General features: G+C 40.9%; 2 protein-coding genes across 2 annotated transcripts in view; one reads left to right on the top strand and one right to left on the bottom strand.

The window, feature by feature from the left end:
* vegfaa (vascular endothelial growth factor Aa) overlaps positions 1-15,947 on the bottom strand; it is a 95,128-nt gene that overhangs the window by 72,107 nt on the left and 7,074 nt on the right. The window lies entirely within an intron of this gene.
* gprc6a (G protein-coupled receptor, class C, group 6, member A) lies at positions 9,552-14,348 on the top strand. Its single transcript, XM_053486239.1, has 6 exons — positions 9,552-9,715; positions 10,996-11,284; positions 11,415-12,188; positions 12,494-12,685; positions 12,816-12,939; positions 13,019-14,348. Exons 1-6 carry the CDS (start codon positions 9,552-9,554, stop codon positions 14,050-14,052), a joined length of 2,577 nt encoding a protein of 858 aa, XP_053342214.1. The 3' UTR covers positions 14,053-14,348.

Raw genomic sequence — 15,947 nt, 5'->3', positions numbered from 1 at the left:
TAAAGGGTTACAGGAACAGACGGGAATGTGTTTCACTGCTGGAAGCTCTCTCTGAAGATATCTCATTTGGTCTTTACTTCAAACATCATCACCGCTTCCACTGGGGCCGGAGGAAAGCACCTTGAATCAGGTTTAGCCAGCATAAAGCAAAAACATCACCCACAATCCTGCCAAAGTTCTGTTTATCCTGGCTTAGCCCTGAGAAGATGAACTCATCTGTGAAGTCTGATATGCAGATGAAATATTTTTTGTCTTCGATAATGCCAAAATGAGATCATCTGACAGCACAAAAATGAAGAGTGAGGAAATACCTAGAGGATCTAGATAAGAAACTGAAATCCCATTTCCTAAAGCTTTAGGGCTTTTTGTCAAGTACAACACCTTCTTCTGCTCTCATTTAATTCTTTTTAGTTATAGAAGTAATCTGTTGCCCTCACCCTGAAACAGAACGAGTGATGAGCACATGGAACAGGTCCTCCTACTGCTCCACTACAACAAACAGTATGGTCTTAGCAAACACTGATCAGCCATAATATTAAAGCACTCGGATCCATTGGGTGCTTTGGGTTGTCCGTGTAGATCAGACTTATTTGTCCAGTGCATCTCATGAGGCTTGGATCGGATTCGGATCTAAGGAGTTTGGAAGCCGGGTCAGCTGAGGTATTCAGGAACAAGAGTTGAAAATTGCGAAGAATACCAAGCCCAACTGATCACTCGGCATAGAACTGAGCTAAACTGTACAACTGGTTTAAGATTATGGAGACAATTTTTTTTCTTTACTGCATTTAGAGTTAATGATATTGTGATCTTTATACTTTTTGATTGTCAGTGGTAACATGGAACTTTGTCAGTAATCAGTGTTGAGTACTGTTGAGAGATTAACTGTTGAGAGACCAAGATACTCTTGGCTTTAATTCATAATTTTGGGATTTTTTATTTTAATGCTTAATTTGAAACATTTGTTAGAATGTTTATTAATCTAAAAAATTTAAGTGAAATATTTATATTACTCATTACATTTTAACAGGGTTATCTGTAGCCTATTATATTTGCTGTGGACCTATGTATGACGGGGGGACAACCACAAGACATATCCCAGATATCCCATCTGTATAACTATGATGGCCTCCTGTAGATGCTGCATCCTCACCTTGTAATGATTTTTTTCCTAGCTCAGATGGCGCTACTGCAAACGATGGTGTTATTGACCTTGCTGACTCCAAAATGGTGCTGTTTCATCTGTCCATAAGATGGCTGTGATATTTCAAACTGTGCGTAATTCTGTTCTGTGGTAATTTATTGTCTGTTGAGCTACAGACATCAAAATCTGAATTATCTAACAGTATTACAAATGTTTAGACTGAAAAGAGCACTCTAAAGAGCATTGTGGCTAAAGTGAAGGCTTCGCTCTGCTCCTCTACTGATCATATCACCAACACTTTAGTCTAAAATGCTGCAACTATCAGCTGATCTTGTATGGCTGGAAAATGAATGTGAAGATTTGGAGATGCAGTCATGTTACAATATTATAAGAATAGTTTTTATCCCTGAGGATTCAACCAAACTCTCTAGGATGGCAGCCATCTCCTCTCTGTTGGTTTATGCCTTTATCTGTGAGAAGGAACCGGGCTCACCAAACTCTTGTGATTACTTGGTACCATTATAATTCTGGTTGCACTGATATTTCCCAACAATGAGTCAAAATTAGAGAAGTGCATTTCTGTATTTCCTTGACCACTCAAAACAGCATCCAGTACCTTTATTACTAATAACTAATTAATAATAATTAATTACTAAGTGAGCGAAATATCTGTTATAATACAGAGAGTTCAGAAACTGCATTAATAAATGTGGATAACTATTTACTGTAGTCTTTAATCATGAAGTCAAAGAGTTTCAGCTAATACTTCATTTGTGCCTTATTGTTTTGTAGCCTAAACATTATTAGGTCTAAATCTATAAGTGCCCCCCCCCCCCTCTTTCTCTTTCCCCTCTTCCCCTCTCTCCCCCTCTCTCTCTTCTCTCTCTCTGTCGAGCTACACATGTCGTTTCTGAGCTGCCAGTGATCCAGACTCCCTCTGCCCTCCGGACCTGTCTGACCCATCCTGGTGCCCCGCTTCTGGCTGAAGATCTCGTCACATGGATGCCCCGTGTGTCTCTCTGGGATGCGTCTGGTGTCTGGGAATGATTCTCTCTACCTAGAAGACGGTTCTGGCCTTGACTGGTGTTGCCAACTGTTTCTCTGGGGACTTGACAGTTCGATAGTTCAGGACTGAAACTTCTTACAAGTCTACCTGGGTCTTCAATAACTACCTGGACTCCATATTAACATCAATTAACATCAGCTATTATAGCTGAACTGCCTCCCACCCTACACACTGTATAAATGCAGATCATTTACTGCTTTCTGTTTCACCCAAATGAGGATGGGTTCCCTGTTGAGTCTGGTTCCTCTCAAGGTTTCTTCCTATTACCATCTCAGGGAGTTTTTCCTTGCCACTGTCGCCCTCGGCTTGCTCACCAGGGACAAACTGACTATTTTGATTCATACAAATTTACATTTCATACAAACTTAAATAATTCTTTTGATTGTGTAAAGCTGCTTTTCGGCAATGACAATCGCTAAAAGCGCTATACAAATAAAATTGAATTGAATTTAGCTTTTTTTGGAGTTAGCATCAGGTTTCCATCATTCGGAGATGGGATTGTTGTGAATGCATGGGAGGAGGGACTTAGAGTGTTTGTGGTTTGGACTGTTTGGGTTTGTTGGGTTTGTTTTCTGTCTTGTGTGTGTGTCTGTGTGGGTGTTCCAGATTTCAGACTGCAGTGACTGTGGCCTGTTCAAGACCCCAAAAAACCCCCACAAACAGTAAAGATTTCCTTGGGCTGGCTTTCGGTTGTAGATTTGTGCCTCACCATTTGGACATCACTAGCATGCTGGCCCATCTTTCTTAAAAGGGGGCACCAGATCTGGTTCAGCAGACAGAGCGGTGCCAACAGGCTTTTGTGCAGATTAAAGCAGCACTCTGCAGGGGCCCACACTTACATTCACTGTGTGTCTCTGTTTAACAGAGAGACATGTCACACTAAGGGCTGGGGATAGTGTTGTCCAGGTGCTGGAGGAATGCCCCATGATGTACAGCAGTAAAGGAGAGTAAATACAGCACTATAGGGAAGGAATACCTGGCCATCATGTAGGTGACCCAGATTATAGTCAGTAGCAGTTGGTTCCAGTGCTGCTGATGTGTGGATTAACATCAGAGATTACATCATTACCTAAAGGGTGTTAGAATGAACACCAACAAACAGGTTACTGTACTGTAGGATAGACAAAGTCCCAGTGAACAGCACGATGAGTAAACAAAGTAAACAAGCCCAAACAAGTAAAATCACTCACTACTGCTTTATCCTAAGCCTATCCCAGGAGACTTAGGGCACGAGGCAGGGTACACAGGGTGCCCATCCATTGCAGGGCACACACTCATACACACACTCATACACACACTCATTCACACACTATGGGCAATTTGGGAACACCAATTAGCCTTACCTGCATATCTTTTGACTGTGAGAGGAAACTGCAGTACCTGGAGGAAACCCACCAAGCACAGGGAGAACATGCAAACTCCACACACACAGAGATGGGAATCAAACCCAAACCCTGGAGGTTCAACAACAGTGCAACAGTGCAAACAACTACACCACTGTGCTAACACTAAGTAGAATAAGATCTCTATTTACTCATAACTACATAAGTTCACATACATTTCTTAGAACACTTGGGGTTAGCACACACACACACACACACACACACACACACACACACACACACACACACACACAATGAGATTTGTGTAATGAGGGTCTTCAGTGTACCCGCATGCTTCTAGCTCTGTGATTGTCTTCATTCAGCTTCTCCTCTGAACTTTCAATGGACCTTGATGTCTGAATTTTTTCCTTGAGTGACGAAGAGCAGAAGGTGCAGATATATATATATATATCAGTATATAACAGTTCTCCTCCACACACACACACACACACACACACACACACACACACACACACACACTATCTTTCTAGCTTTTTCAAAGCTCTGCTCTAAATCTCCTGCTTTTGACGTGAAGTTCATCTAATTTCCTAAACATCACTAATCTCTTCAGCAGTGAGATGTTTAGAGAAACTCTTTGAGCTCCTCTGTTCCTCAGCAGCAAAGTGAAGTGTGAAGTGTGAAGCCAAAAACAGACTTTAAATCATTTTATTAAAAACAGACGCAGAGCGACTCGGCTCAGTGATGTTGAGACCAACGCCATCGTCTCAGGAGCCTAGGCATTACACAATCAATTACACAACTCATCACATAGGAACATACTCAAGAAGTTATACACTCTGGTGTGTGTGTGTGTGTGTGTGTGTGTGTGTGTGTGTGTGTGTGTGTGTGTGTGTGAAAAAGTAAAAGAAAGAGCTAAAGAGAAAACAATGTTTAAGGAGTAGTCTTGTGAGTCGAGGCAGGTTGGGGTGTATCGTGTTGTGCTGAGTGGAGTTGTGTGTTGTTGTGTGTTGAGTTGTATTGAGTTCTGTGTTGTGTTGTGTGATGTTGTGTGTTGAGTTGAGTTGTTTTCGGTTCTGTTGAGTTGTGTTGAGTTGTTGTGTGTTGAGTTGTGTTGTGCTGTGTGGTGTAGTGTTGAGTTGTGTGTTTTGTGCTGTGGTGTAGTGTTAAGTTGTGTGTTGAGTTGTGTGTTGTGTTGTGTGTGGTGCTGTGTGTTGTGCTGTGTGGTGTAGTGTTGAGTTGTGTGTTGAGTGGAGTGGTGTAGTGTTGAGTTGTGTGTTGAGTGGTGTGTTGTGCTGTGTGGTGTAGTGTTGAGTTGTGTGGTGTAGTGTTGAGTTGTGTGTTGAGTGGTGTGTTGTGCTGTGTGGTGTAGTGTTGAGTTGTGTGGTGTAGTGTTGAGTTGTGTGTTGTGTGGTGTAGTGTTGAGTTGTGTTGAGTTGTGTGTTGTGTGGTGTAGTGTTGTGTTGTGTGGTGTAGTGTTGAGTTGTGTGTTGTGGTGTAGTGTTGAGTTGTGTTGAGTTGTGTGTTGTGTGGTGTAGTGTTGTGTTGTGTGGTGTAGTGTTGAGTTGTGTGTTGTGGTGTAGTGTTGAGTTGTGTGTTGTGTGGTGTGGTGTAGTGTTGAGTTGTGCTGTGTGGTGTAGTGTTGTGTAGTGTGGTGTAGTGTTGTGTTGAGTTGTGTGTTGTGTGGTGTAGTGTTGAGTTGTGTGTTGTGTGGTGTAGTGTTGTGTTGTGTAGTGTTGTGTGGTGTGGTGTGGTGTGGTGTGGTGTGGTGTAGTGTTGAGTTGTGTGTTGTGTGGTGTGGTGTAGCGTTGAGTTGTGTTGAGTTGTGTGTTGTGTGGTTTAGTGTTGTGTTGTGTGGTGTAGTGTTGAGTTGTGTGTTGTGTGGTGTAGTGTTGTGTTGTGTTGAGTTGTGTGTTGTGTGGTTTAGTGTTGTGTTGTGTGGTGTAGTGTTGAGTTGTGTGTTGTGTGGTGTAGTGTTGTGTTGTGTTGAGTTGTGTGTTGTGTGGTTTAGTGTTGTGTTGTGTGGTGTAGTGTTGAGTTGTGTGTTGTGTGGTGTAGTGTTGTGTTGTGTTGAGTTGTGTGTTGTGTAGTGTGGTGTAGTGTTGTGTTGAGTGGTGTAGTGTTGTGTAGTGTTGAGTTGTGTGTTGTGTGGTGTAGTGTTGTGTTGAGTTGTGTGTTGTGTGGTGTAGTGTTGAGTTGTGTGTTGTGTGGTGTAGTGTTGTGTTGTGTAGTGTTGTGTGGTGTGGTGTGGTGTGGTGTGGTGTGGTGTAGTGTTGAGTTGTGTGTTGTGTGGTGTGGTGTAGCGTTGAGTTGTGTTGAGTTGTGTGTTGTGTGGTTTAGTGTTGTGTTGTGTGGTGTAGTGTTGAGTTGTGTGTTGTGTGGTGTAGTGTTGTGTAGTGTTGAGTTGTGTGTTGTGTGGTGTAGTGTTGTGTTGTGTTGAGTTGTGTGTTGTGTAGTGTGGTGTAGTGTTGTGTTGAGTGGTGTAGTGTTGTGTAGTGTTGAGTTGTGTGTTGTGTGGTGTAGTGTAGTGTGGTGTAGTGTTGAGTTGTGTGGTGTAGTGTAGTGTAGTGTAGTGTTGAGTTGTGTGTTGTGTAGTGTAGTGTAGTGTAGTGTTGAGTTGTGTGTTGTGTGGTGTAGTGTTGTGTTATTTGCCTTGATGATGATCTGGAGATCAGGGAGTGTGGAGCAGGTCCAGGATGCCAGGTTGAGCTCAACGCTGAAGATAAACATCATCTTCAGGTTTATTAGGAACATTTGTGTGACACTTTAATTCAGTAAATGAGCCGATTAGACTGACTGCAGTTACACTGTGAGGCTCGTGATAGTGAGAAGAGTGAGAGTGAAGGAGATTAAAAAGAGAATCAAAAGAGATCCCTCTATCACTCCTCATCTCACTCTTTATATCACTCCATATTTCACACTGTTAGTAACGAGTAGCGCTTTATAAACTCTAGGTTTCACTAAGAACTATTCTCTTACAGCATATAATAGTGTGTGTCTGAAATGGTAAATCTTAAATATAAAACAGTAACACACACACACACACACACACACACACACACACACACGTGTAATTCTGTAGGTTATAATCTGACATTAACTCCGACAATGAATCTTTTGAAGAAAATTTTAGTACAAAATGATTTTTTTGGTTTTCTTTTGTGTATTTTCTTTTAATCTCTCTCTCTCTCTCTCTCTCTCTCTCTCTCTCACACACACACACACACACACGCGTGAGCACAATCTGCTTTCACACCTCATTAATGTACAATTGCAGCATGCAGGGGGCGGAGCTACATGGTGGTCATATAGTGGGTTCACCAAGTCTTAGCCAATCAAACAGCAGAGAATTTTACCTCACCATGCACAGCCTTCCCTTAGACACACACACACACACACACACACACAATTACAGTTTAGTGCAGCAGCAATAACGCCTCACTGTTTCATCAGTGTTTCACTAAACAGTTTCTTATCCAGTATTACTGTGTGTGTGTGTGTGTGTGTGTGTGTGTGTGTGTGTGTGTGTGCACATCATACTTTTGTTCATTCTTCCTGTATTACACACACACACACACACACACATACACACACACACACACGCACTTTTGGATGTTTTCCATCTTTTATTTAGTAAATGATGTTTATTTCTGATGCTTTAATATTTCAGACTTATAATACCACGTGTTAGCATTAAAACACACGTCACACTCACAGATTAATATGTAGCTGATGCAGAGGACTCGGATGTATCATTCAAATTCAAATTAAAATTTTATTTGTCACATACACAGTCATATAGTGTATGTGAAATGCTTAGACAACTGCTCGTGACCTAAAATCTACTCTCATTTTGAATGTATTAATTTTACCCCAGCATAGGATGATATCTACTACGTCATTCTAGAGCATGGTGTAAGGTATAACAGTAGAGTACAGTAGCATACAGTAGAGTACAGTAGCGTACAGTTAAGTGCAGTAGAGTACAGTAGAGTACAGTAGAGTACAGTAGCGTACAGTTGAGTACAGTAGCGTACAGTTGAGTGCAGTAGAGTACAGTAGAGTATAGTAGTGTACAGTAGAATACAGTAGAGTACAGTAGTGTACAGTAGAGTGCAGTAGAGTATAGTAGTGTACAGTAGAATACAGTAGAGTACAGTAGAGTACAGTAGTGTACAGTTGAGTACAGTAGCGTACAGTTGAGTGCAGTAGAGTACAGTAGAGTACAGTAGAGTATAGTAGTGTACAGTAGAATACAGTAGAGTACAGTAGCGTACAGTTGAGTGCAGTAGAATACAGTAGAGTACAGTAGAGTACAGTAGTGTACAGTTCAGTACAGTAGAGTACAGTAGCGTACAGTAGAGTACAGTAGAGTGCAGTAGTGTACAGTAGTGTACAGTAGAGTACAGTAGAGTACAGTAGTGTATATACAGTATGTATGTGATATAATCATCACTGTATCGTACAAGAGCACAGTGTGATGATCACTGCATCATGGGAGAGCAGATAATATCGTTAAATAACACTATTACTAGAGCATGTAATGGTTCTTACTGCATTCTTCTTAAAGTATAGTACGATGTTTAAAGCATGGTGTTAGAGTGCACTATAATATCCCCTACAATAGTACGAGAGCCTGGGCTGATGTTCACTCTACAGTTTCAGAGAAAGGCCTTGTTGTGAAGAGTAGGTCTAAGGTGAAGGAGAAGCAGAAGTCGAGCATCATGATGGTTCAGGTATGGCTAAAAAAACTCTCATAACTCTTATCAAACACACACACACACACACACACACACACACACACACACACACACACACTGTCACTCTTACCCTCACGCAGAAATGTTTGTGTATGCAAATTAAAAGTGGACCCTGACACACTTATTGTTTCATGTTGATTAGAAAAAAGGGAAAATAAACCCTTACAATAAATCAAAGTAATAATAATAATAATAATAATAATTTAAAGCAGAATAAAGTGATGATGATAATAATAATAATAATAATAATAATAATAATAATTTAAAGCAGAATAAAGTGATAATAATAATAATAATAATAATAATAATAATAATAATTTGAAGCAGAATAAAGTGATAATAATAATAATAATAATAATAATAATAATTTAAAGCAGAATAAAGTGATAATAATAATAATAATAATAATAATAATAATTTAAAGCAGAATAAAGTGATAATAATAATAATAATAATAATAATAATAATTTAAAGCAGAATAAAGTGATAATAATAATAATAATAATAATAATAATAATTTGAAGCAGAATAAAGTGATAATAATAATAATAAGAATAATAATAAGAATAATTTAAAGCAGAATAAAGTGATAATAATAATAATAATAAGAATAATAATAAGAATAATTTAAAGCAGAATAAAGTGATAATAATAATAATAATAATAATAATAATAATAATAATAATTTGAAGCAGAATAAAGTGATAATTTGTTTCCTGTAATTAAGCAGTGAGTCTCACTGAGTGACCCTGAGAGACTATGACAGGCTGACAGCTCCCTCCAGTGGTCAAATAGGATAAATCACTCTTACATTAACTCAAACTAATAATTACGATGATAGTGTGTATGATAGTGTGTATGTTTGGGGGCGGGGGGTTGGGGGGGGGTGGACCACCGGGCTGAGCTCTCTCTTCAAAGCTCCAAGATTTGATCCTGATCTCAGGTTCCTGTTGGTGTGTCAGTGTAAGTTTCCTCTGAGTTCTTTGGTTTCCTCCTGAAAACTTGGAATGTCATGACTTCTGTAGTGACGAAGCCACAGAAACCAGAAACTATATCTGTGTGCTTAAAGGCAGTTACACAGGGGAGAGGAAATGACAATGTGTGTGTGTGTGTGTGTGTGTGTGTGTGTGTGTGTGTGTGTGTGTGAGAGAGAGAGAGAAGGATGACTCTAGTGTCTTTGCAGGTGTGAAACAAGTCATTCAATACGGTTGAGACAGAGTGGAGTGTGTGACACGCTGATAATAATGAAGTTAACGCTGGTGTTTTTGCTCCTTTTGAGTTTAAACCTCGTGTGTTTGAAACAGACTGGAGTCTTCGTTCCCGGGAATATCATCATTGGGGGACTCTTTCCCATCCACACCACAGTGGAGCAGCCAGGTGTCTCTGATCTCCAGACCTCCTGCACCATGTAAGTAACACACACACACACACACACACATTTAAATTTAATGTCACTAAAAGTGATCACAAATGTCATTTTCATCTGTTAACATTCTGCACACTCGAGCTTTCATTTTGTTTTTCTAAGGTTATTTTTCTAGTTTTGGGTTTTAGTTTAAAAATTTTGCTTTATGATGGACACTGCAGGCTCATGGACACCTCTGAATTCTTATTCATAACCTTAAAGCCCAGTCAGTTCCAAAACAACTGGCACTCTTAGTACCAATAAAAAGAAACATTTATTTATTTATTTTGTCCCTGGCCAACACGCAGATCACTCCTGCAGTCACCGCCCGCAATCTTGGGGTAACTGGACGATCATCTGTCATTTTCCACACACACTGCTAACCTTACTCACTCTTATCAATTTCCTCTTTACAACATCAGAAGAATCAGGTGCTTGTTCAGTCCCTTGTTATTTTAAGACTGGACTACTGCACCTCCCACCTGGAAGGTCTGTCTCCGTCCACCATTTGTCCTCTGCAGCTGATCCAGAATGCAGCTGCATGTCCCATTTTCAACCTTCCCAAGTTCTCCCACACAACCCCAGTTCTCCGCTCTTACCCTCTTATCTCTAATCACACCACTTCCCCTACAATCCTTCAGCACTGCTCGGCTGGTCCCATCATTTCTCAGACATGGAGGGGGACATGCATGTTTTCTGTTCTGGCTCCTGGGTGGTGGAATAAACTTCCTCTAGATGTCCGTACGTATGACTGGCAATCTTTAAGCAGTGATTGAATACCTATCTGTTCCTTAGATATATGGGTTAATCTTAAACAACATAAAAAACTTTCCAACAGTGTTAACTGATGACAGAAACTTTTGTAAGTCGCTCCAGATAAGACCTTCTGCCAAGTTCCTAAATAGAATTGTAAATAGCAGCTTATGGTTGATTTGGCATTAAAAAGATGGATGGTTCTACAGAAAAGATCTTAATCCACACTATTAACTCTGTTGGAGGATCTGTGAGGATGTGTGAATGTAGCTAGTGTAAAGGAAATAACAGACTGTGAACATTATTTCCAAATATGTCACACATGATGTCCGCATAATCAAAGCTTTTATGCAATTAGAATAAATTTACTTTAATAAAATGTTAACTGTCATTAACTGTCCCGCTTATCGGCTACAATACATTTTTCGTGACATTGTTGCTTGTCTTTACCAGGGGTGCCAATAATTTTGGTACCACACCAATTCAGTAGCAGAGTCCCTAGACTGATTGATCTCTCTGTGCTCCTGCAGACTGAGTCCGGCCGGATTGGCTCATTCCCTGGCCATGATCCACGCAGTGGAAACCGCAAATGTTTTACCTGCATTAACACACCTGGGCCTCACTCTCGGTTATCACATCCATGACACGTGTTCAGACGTCACCACTGCACTCAGAGCCACCGAGGATCTCACTGACCACTGCACATCTGGAACAAACACATCTGACTACATCCGGCCTGTGACAGCTGTGGTCGGAGCAGAACATTCTGAGACGTCCATCGCTGTTGCAAGAATGCTCAACCTGCAGCTCATACCTCAGGTTCACTGACACCCACTGTCCAGCTGTCTGTCTGTCACTTTATCTGCCTATATATTTACTCTATATACTTCTGTTCCACACTCTGATCCAATGTCCAAAACTACTACATTTCTTTGTGTCCATTTTGCAGATCAGTTATGCTTCCACAGCAGACATTTTGAGCGATAAGACCCGTTTCCCAGGTTTTTTGCGCACCGTCCCAAGCGACATGCACCAGACCAGTGCCATGGTTCAGCTCCTGACTGAGAGGAAGTGGACCTGGGTGGGTTTCCTGACCACTGACGGAGACTATGGACGTGCTGCTTTGGACAATTTTGTTTCTCAGGCCACTAAAGCCGGGATCTGTGTGGCCTTTACAGAAATCCTCCCTGACTCTCTGAGTGATAAACACAAGTTTGAGGCCACCGTCTTTCACGCTGTTCACACCATCCACACAAACCCTAAGGTCAGAGTCATCGTGTCATTTGCCAAACCAGAACACATGAAGAGTGTGTTCAGTCTACTGACGGAACTCAGCGCAGACCGGCGACTCTGGATCGCGAGTGATAACTGGTCCACGGCAGCAGAAGTGCTCACTCCTGAACAGCTGGATCGTGTCGGATGGGTGCTGGGCTTTTCATTTAAAAGCAAGAACATCAGAGACTTTGAGGAATACGTAAAGCATTTAGGACTGAACAGCGACGCTCAGATGAACAATTTATTTTTTCGAGAGTTTTATTCCTCTTTTGCTAATTCAGTGAATACAAGTGAAGCTAATGTTACTACTAATACAGATAAGCTGGTAGCGAGTGCTCAGGTGGGCGTGGTCTTCAGCGTTCAGCTGGCCGTGAATGCGATCGCTCAGGCAGTGGCGTTCATCTGCAAACACACTGACTGCTTGGCTTCAGGAGCTGCAAAACAGCAGGTAATCAACAAGCAAATGTAAAGAAATAATAAATAAACAGCCATGTGTGCTAGCTAATCTAACGCTGAACCTCAGCTGTAATCATTACACACGTTAAGCTAACTAGTTAGCTGGCTAACACTGAGGGGTGTTTGTGTCCCAGTTTAAAAATTCACCGATCATGTTTAACTTCTGAGCATCTGCCGAGCTGAAGGTTCTCCAGATTTCTCATTGTTTTTTTAAATCTCAGCATCTATACAGTGGATTTAAATCAGATTGTTGTTGTTGTTGTTGTTGTTGTTCTGATCACATGGCCGGTGTGGCAGCTGCTGTCTGCGTTGAGAAACAGAAGCTTTGAGTTGGATGGCGTCTCGTATGAGTTTAATAAAGAGGGAGACATTAACCTGGGCTACGACGTCTCTCTCTGGAACGCTAACGGAGGAACCGTGGAGACCCTGAACATCGTGTCTCACTACCAGCCTACAGACAGCAGCCTGAACACCAGCGCCTTAACACTGGTGATTATTTACACTGAGAACTGTCGGTCTGAACCTGTCTCTCTTTCTTTACTGCCTCTCTGTACTGAAACCTGTCTCACTCTCATTTCTGTCACTTGATTCTCTCTCAACCACTTGTGTTTTCAAGCAGAGTTTGGTTTCTAAATGCTCAAACAGTTGTGAACCGGGACAGTTTAAAAAAAGTGCTGAAGGTCAACACACCTGTTGTTATGAGTGTATCGACTGTGCAGAGAATCAGTACACCAACAACACAGGTAATTTACACACACACACACACACACACACACAGACACACCCCTTTCTAACCCTGTAACTGTTGTGTGTGTTTTTTAGACATGGATCAGTGCTACACTTGTGATGTGACCAGCGAGTGGGCGGAGTCAGGCAGTTCTGAGTGTAAGAAGAAGGCAGTTGAGTTTTTCTCCTGGGACGACCCCTTCGCTGTGGTCTTGGTCTCGCTCTCAGCTCTTGGGGTGCTTGTGATTTTCATGGTATCAGTTCTTTTCGTGCTGCACCGGAGATCTCCGGTGGTGAAGGCGGCCGGTGGTTCTCTGTGCCAGCTCATCCTACTGTCTCTAAGCGGAAGCTTTGTGAGCGCCGTGCTGTTTGTAGGAAAGCCGACGTCTGTGCGGTGTAAAGTCCGTCAGGTTCTTTACGGCCTCAGTTTCGCTGTGTGTGTGTCCTGCATCCTGGTCAAGTCCCTGAAGATCCTGCTGGCGTTCCACATGAACCTTATGCTAAAGCAGCTGCTCCGCCGTCTCTACAAGCCTTACGCCATCGTAAGCATGTGTGTGGCGCTTCAGGTTGTGACTTGTGCATGTTGGCTGATCCTGAAAAGACCTGACGCAACGTCGACCGTGTTCCTCAGGACCATCCTGGAGGAGTGTGACGAGGGTTCCTATGTGGCGTTTGGAGTGATGTTGGGCTACGTCGCTCTGCTGGCACTCGTTTGCTTCGTCTTTGCTTTCCAAGGACGCAAACTTCCACAGAAATACAACGAAGCAAAATTTATCACCTTCAGTATGCTGATCTACCTCATCGCATGGATCATCTTCATCCCCACGTACGTCAACACAAAGGGGAAATACCTCCCGGCCGTGGAGATGATCGTCATCTTGATCTCCAGTTACACTGTCCTGAGCTGCCAGTTCCTCCCAAAGTGTTACATCATCTTATTTAGGAAGACGCAGAACACCCGAGACGCCTTCGTTAGGAGCATTTACGAATATTCCAAAAGGACAGCGGGAAATCTGCATCCGCCACAGAAAGAGAAAAATGCAGAAAAGTCACCAAATGCCACGTCTAACCCTGGTTTTATTCCTGATAACATGATGAGAAAATGTATGAAAGAACACATGAGCACATAAAAACATCATATAATTAATATTACTTGTTTTTATTTTAAATCAAACAGATTTAATCTCTCCATTAATTCTATCAGTTACACACATTAAAAACAATCTTTGGGCTTCTCAGTTGAAATGTTCATATCTGACACGAAATATTCCACCTAATTAACACTAAAATAATGTTCACAACATCACATCCTTATTTTTAAAGATTTATTCCTGACTGTTGCTTAAACAAACAGGAAAAGTGGTGAAGATTGAAGACTGAACCAGAGTCAGAAACTGCAGAAACAGTAGAACTTCATACTAAATGCTGATTTTTGTAAAACAATTTCACTGTATGAAATAGTATTAAAGTATTAATTTTCACATTTTGTCCCAATACTTCTGACCATCAGTGTATGTATAATTGAGCTCAGCGTTTCTCTCACTACATGTTCTGTGTACCTATAAAGGCAGTATATTATTCTTAAGTGCAGATGCAAGCGGATTTAATAAAAAGTGATTTAGAATGAAATACCCATAATTAAATATCTGCAGAAAAGAAATTGTATGAATAAATAACAATGAAGAGACAAAAACTCACACTGTAAGTTGTATCATTTCCTTTTTTGCTTCAGACTGGATGTGCAGGTGTGTGTGAGGGGAAAACCCTGTAACATCATCACGATCCTCTTCACTGTCTGATTCTTCACTGATGATGTCATAAAGGTGTTTTGACCAGAGGCCGTTTAAAGTGAATTAAATTTCTTCTCTTGTTACCAGTTTATGCCTCTAACACTTAAACATTTCAGGAATTAGATACGTTCCCCCACTGAGTCCGTGCCGCATTCTCTCCCAGTAATATGAATTCGTTAGAGGAAAAAAAAATCGCTTTTCTTAAACCACAGTAATATGAGTCACACTCAAACATATATACATATACATATATATAACTATTATCATATCAAGCGTTTCTCCAAAACACACAATGATCTTCTCTGAACAGTTGATATTGAGATGTTTATCTGCTCCTTCTGCTCTGTAAAGCTTCATAACGGCTCTAATCTGAGCTGCTGGTTGTTAATTGGTGATTTCTGAGGCTGGTGACTCTAAATGAACTTCTCCTCTGCAGCAGAGCTCAGGTTTGGTCTTGTTCTCCTGGGAAGGTCTTCATGAGAGACAGTTTCATCATCATGGGTTTTACAAACACACTCGACACAATACTGTTCTTATAGGAACTGTTCCAGAACAGCTGACCTTCGTGTCCTAAAATAATAACTGACTGTTACTGATGTTGTTATTTATTTAGCTTATTCCATATCTTATCTCATAATATTGAAAAAAACCCATTATTGTTCTAGAATGTAGAAAATAATCACTAAACAAAAAAAAACTGAATTTGAAGGGGATCCAAACTTTTGACTGGAACTGTACAGTTGTGTTCAAAATAATAGCAGTGTGTTGAAAAAAGTGAGTAAAGCTCCATATCCATATAATAACTTTTAATTTCAATCACACAAATGCATTGGACCCCTGCATGTTCTGTTCTGAATCACAACATGAAAAAAATGTGTTAAAAGTATTAAGTTACAGAAAGTAAAGAAATACAAATATTAGTCTGTTTAAAAATAGCAGTGACATCATTCATCTTTACAAAGTGATGAATTTACCATTTAAACAAAAATGCTTGAAGTTTAATCTTTCTTGTGCATCTCTGAACTAATACTTAGTTGTATAACCTGCTTTCTGAGAACTGCTTCACATCTATGACAATTGTACTACACGCCGTACTACAATTCCTCTGTATTTCTTGGTTTTGCCTCAGAAACAGCATTTTTAATGTCAGCCCACAAGTTTTCTATTGGATTAGGGTCTGGGGATCGGGCTGGACACTCCATAACGTCAATCTTGTTGGTCTGGAACCAAGATGC

Source organism: Clarias gariepinus, chromosome 25 (assembly GCF_024256425.1).
Source record: "Clarias gariepinus isolate MV-2021 ecotype Netherlands chromosome 25, CGAR_prim_01v2, whole genome shotgun sequence".
NCBI classification, from domain to species: Eukaryota; Metazoa; Chordata; class Actinopteri; order Siluriformes; family Clariidae; genus Clarias; species Clarias gariepinus.
This window is presented reverse-complemented; position numbering and strand designations above follow the sequence as displayed.

Coding starts and splice junctions, on each gene's coding strand:
- gprc6a (XM_053486239.1), top strand. CDS start 9,552: ATGAAGTTAACGCTGGTGTTTTTGCTCCTTTTGAGTTTAAACCTCGTG. Junction 11,285..11,414: donor ACCTGCAGCTCATACCTCAG/GTTCACTGACAC, acceptor TCCATTTTGCAG/ATCAGTTATGCTTCCACAGC. Junction 12,940..13,018: donor TCAGTACACCAACAACACAG/GTAATTTACACA, acceptor TGTGTTTTTTAG/ACATGGATCAGTGCTACACT.